The sequence below is a fragment of the Morone saxatilis genome, unplaced genomic scaffold (genome assembly GCF_004916995.1).
Source record: "Morone saxatilis isolate NCDOM2014 unplaced genomic scaffold, NCSU_SB_2.0 Contig14, whole genome shotgun sequence".
NCBI lineage: Eukaryota > Metazoa > Chordata > Actinopteri > Moronidae > Morone > Morone saxatilis.
In genome coordinates this window covers 6,831,881-6,834,567 of record NW_023339696.1, presented here as the reverse complement: position 1 = coordinate 6,834,567, position 2,687 = coordinate 6,831,881, and the positions used below count along the sequence as shown (strand labels likewise).

General features: G+C 39.7%; 1 protein-coding gene across 1 annotated transcript in view; it reads left to right on the top strand.

Moving 5' to 3' along the window:
* Positions 1 to 1,832, top strand: part of ndufab1b (NADH:ubiquinone oxidoreductase subunit AB1b) — a 2,006-nt gene extending 174 nt beyond the window's left edge. The window contains exons 2-5 of the mRNA XM_035655003.1: positions 6 to 148; positions 495 to 582; positions 1,326 to 1,441; positions 1,553 to 1,832. Of these exons, the coding sequence (XP_035510896.1) occupies positions 6 to 148; positions 495 to 582; positions 1,326 to 1,417 (323 nt within the window). The 3' untranslated portion in view covers positions 1,418 to 1,441; positions 1,553 to 1,832. The remainder of the gene's footprint in view (positions 1 to 5; positions 149 to 494; positions 583 to 1,325; positions 1,442 to 1,552) is intronic.
* Positions 1,833 to 2,687: the final 855 nt, after the last annotated feature.

Below are 2,687 nucleotides of genomic sequence, written 5' to 3'. Positions count from 1 at the left end.
CCTTCATCCTCCTCTTCCTCCTCCGCAGGTCCCCTCAGTGGGCGTGTTTTGCCGACAGTATGGAGACTTGCCCCCCTTCACCCTAGAGGTCATCAGAGATCGTGTCATGTATGTCCTCAAGCTCTACGACAAGATCAACCCCGAGAAGGTGAGCGGACCGCCAGCTAGCTGAAGAACTGTCAGTGAAGGATGAAAGGGTTGTCGGTTTACATGACAGCTTATGTGTGTTAATGTTTTTGTTTGTTTGTTTATCTGAAGGATTTTTACTAGGTTACAACTAGCCAGAATCACTCATTTTGTCAATGATGGTCTGCTAGACTTGGTTTGGTCTGTCAGAGAGCACGTTAACATCCACACAAGTGATTTGTTTCTTTCTTTCCTGGGATCATGTAAACGAGACGCCTTTTTGAATGATTTATGATTTCTATTCTGATCACGATTGTGTGTGTGTGTGTGTGACATTTGTAATGCCCGTGTTACGTTCTGCTCCACAGCTGCAGACATCCTCTCACTTCATGAAAGACCTGGGTCTGGACAGCTTGGACCAGGTGGAGATCATCATGGCCATGGAGGATGAGTTTGGTGAGTTTGGTCTGCCGGCACGTCAACCTCTGTGTGTTTGTGTGTGTAGTCATAGGGTGCACAGCATGGAAAACTATTCCAAAGTGAGGACCCAGCCATCAGGCCAGCAAAGAAGAAATGGTATTAATTAATTAGGTTAAACAGCTCTGATTTGGTGCAGAAGTGAAAGGCCGTTATAAATGAGTGCAGATTTGTGTGTTTATTCACTGTATGAGTGCATTTTTAGGCTAACATGATCAAATGTATAATACTATGGGTTCGTTTAGAGTCTTATACGTTTGGAAAATGCTTAATTTGTATGTTTTGGAGGTTCAGAGTGTTTGGTTTAGTACTTGAAAAGTGCTTAATTTATTTTTTTTTATCTTAAAAGCTTGTTGTGTGTGTGTGTAATGTGAATACACATTTAGTACAGTTTAGTAGTAGTACAAACTGGTCCGTGTTCAGCTTTGTGACGATGCGTTTTCCAGGTAAAAGTATGAGAATAGAGCTGCAAGGATTAGTTGATGTATTGATGAGTCGATTGACAGAAATTGAATTAGATGAATTGATAAATCCTTTAAACCATTATTTTTAAAAGTGCCAACAATTCTCTGGTACAGCTTCTCAAATGAAAAGGGCTTGCTGGTTTCTTTTTCATTGCAAACTGAATATCTTTCGGTGGCGTTCGTGGGACCAGGTAGACGGATGGCTGCAGTCTGTGTGTTAAATTAAAGGATGTTGTATTCTGTGTGTTTCTCCTGCAGGCTTTGAGATCCCTGACGCAGAAGCAGAGAAGTTGATGAGTCCTGAGGAAATTGTACAATATATCGCAGACAAGAAGGACGTTTATGAATAGCCTGTTCTATAGTTCACTACAGAGGCAAGTCTTTCTGTCGGCCATGTTTTCTCTCCCTCTTCACTGTCTCAATCACACGTATGCATTCTGTTTTGTTCCTGTTTGTCATCAACGTTGTCTGTTTCCTCCACAAAGGTTGACGCCAGCGTGACCCCACAGGAAGTTCTCGTGAAGCAGATCTGCACCAAACCATTATCCACTTCCTCCCGTCAGCTCTTCTGTCCATTACGGCATTGTTGGCTGCCGTGTGTTGTGTTTGACTGTATTTAAATGAACATGTGCTTTGGGAGCTTGGAGATAAAACAATATTAAACAAGGTTATATCACAGTTTTTTTTTTTTTCTTCCAGCTCTAACCTGTGGTTCCGATGTATAATTTCTCATAATTAGATCAATAAAGACACATGCTGTATAGATCTGTGTCTCTGCGGTGATATTCATTCCCATATGACTGGAGGAGCATGAACGTGTTATTTCACGTCACGGAGTTCATATTAAATGTTTAGTTCTGGCAGGGGTTACTGTGATCTGTGGTAAAAACCGTACCAACACTAAAGGAGGAGCATCGGCAGCAACTTCACAATATATTCAGATTATTGTCAATTCACTGAGATCAAAGAGGTTTTATTTTTTATATTAAGTGATCATTTTTGTCCCAAAGCAGGGATTTTCTAATATACACTACACAAACACCAATTAAAATATAAGAGTACAGTTAATTAAAACACTGATGAAAAAAAAGATAACAGTAATTAAAGCAACTATAAAAGCACAGTTCATACAAGATATATAACAATTTAAGTAAAACAGCAGCAAACAGAGGAATAATTTTTACTCATGGATTTAAATTCACCAATAAGGGATACAGGAGTATTGATCCTTCGGGTGCTTTGTAAAGAATTCCACTCCAGGTAGCAGGAGCATAAGAATTAAACACTAGTATGAACTGGAGGAACTCAGTGATAGTAGTCATAAGATAATGTTTGATACGGTCCAGAGGACAACCTTTTCCATGAGAGCCTTATAGATAAACAAATACTTGTCATGTTTCAGGTGTCCCCTATGTCACATGGTTTCATCTGAGGGCCAAAATGATCCAATATTTCACAAAAAAGCAAAGATTAAAGAAAAGTCCAAAACTGGATACAGAGCTTTTTCCCCCCTCACCACATTTATCATCTCAGATTTATTCAGTGATCCTTTTTAAGGGCCCTGATTCGACTAAAACTGTATATAAACGTTGAAATAGCTCCACCTTTACCAGCTACAAC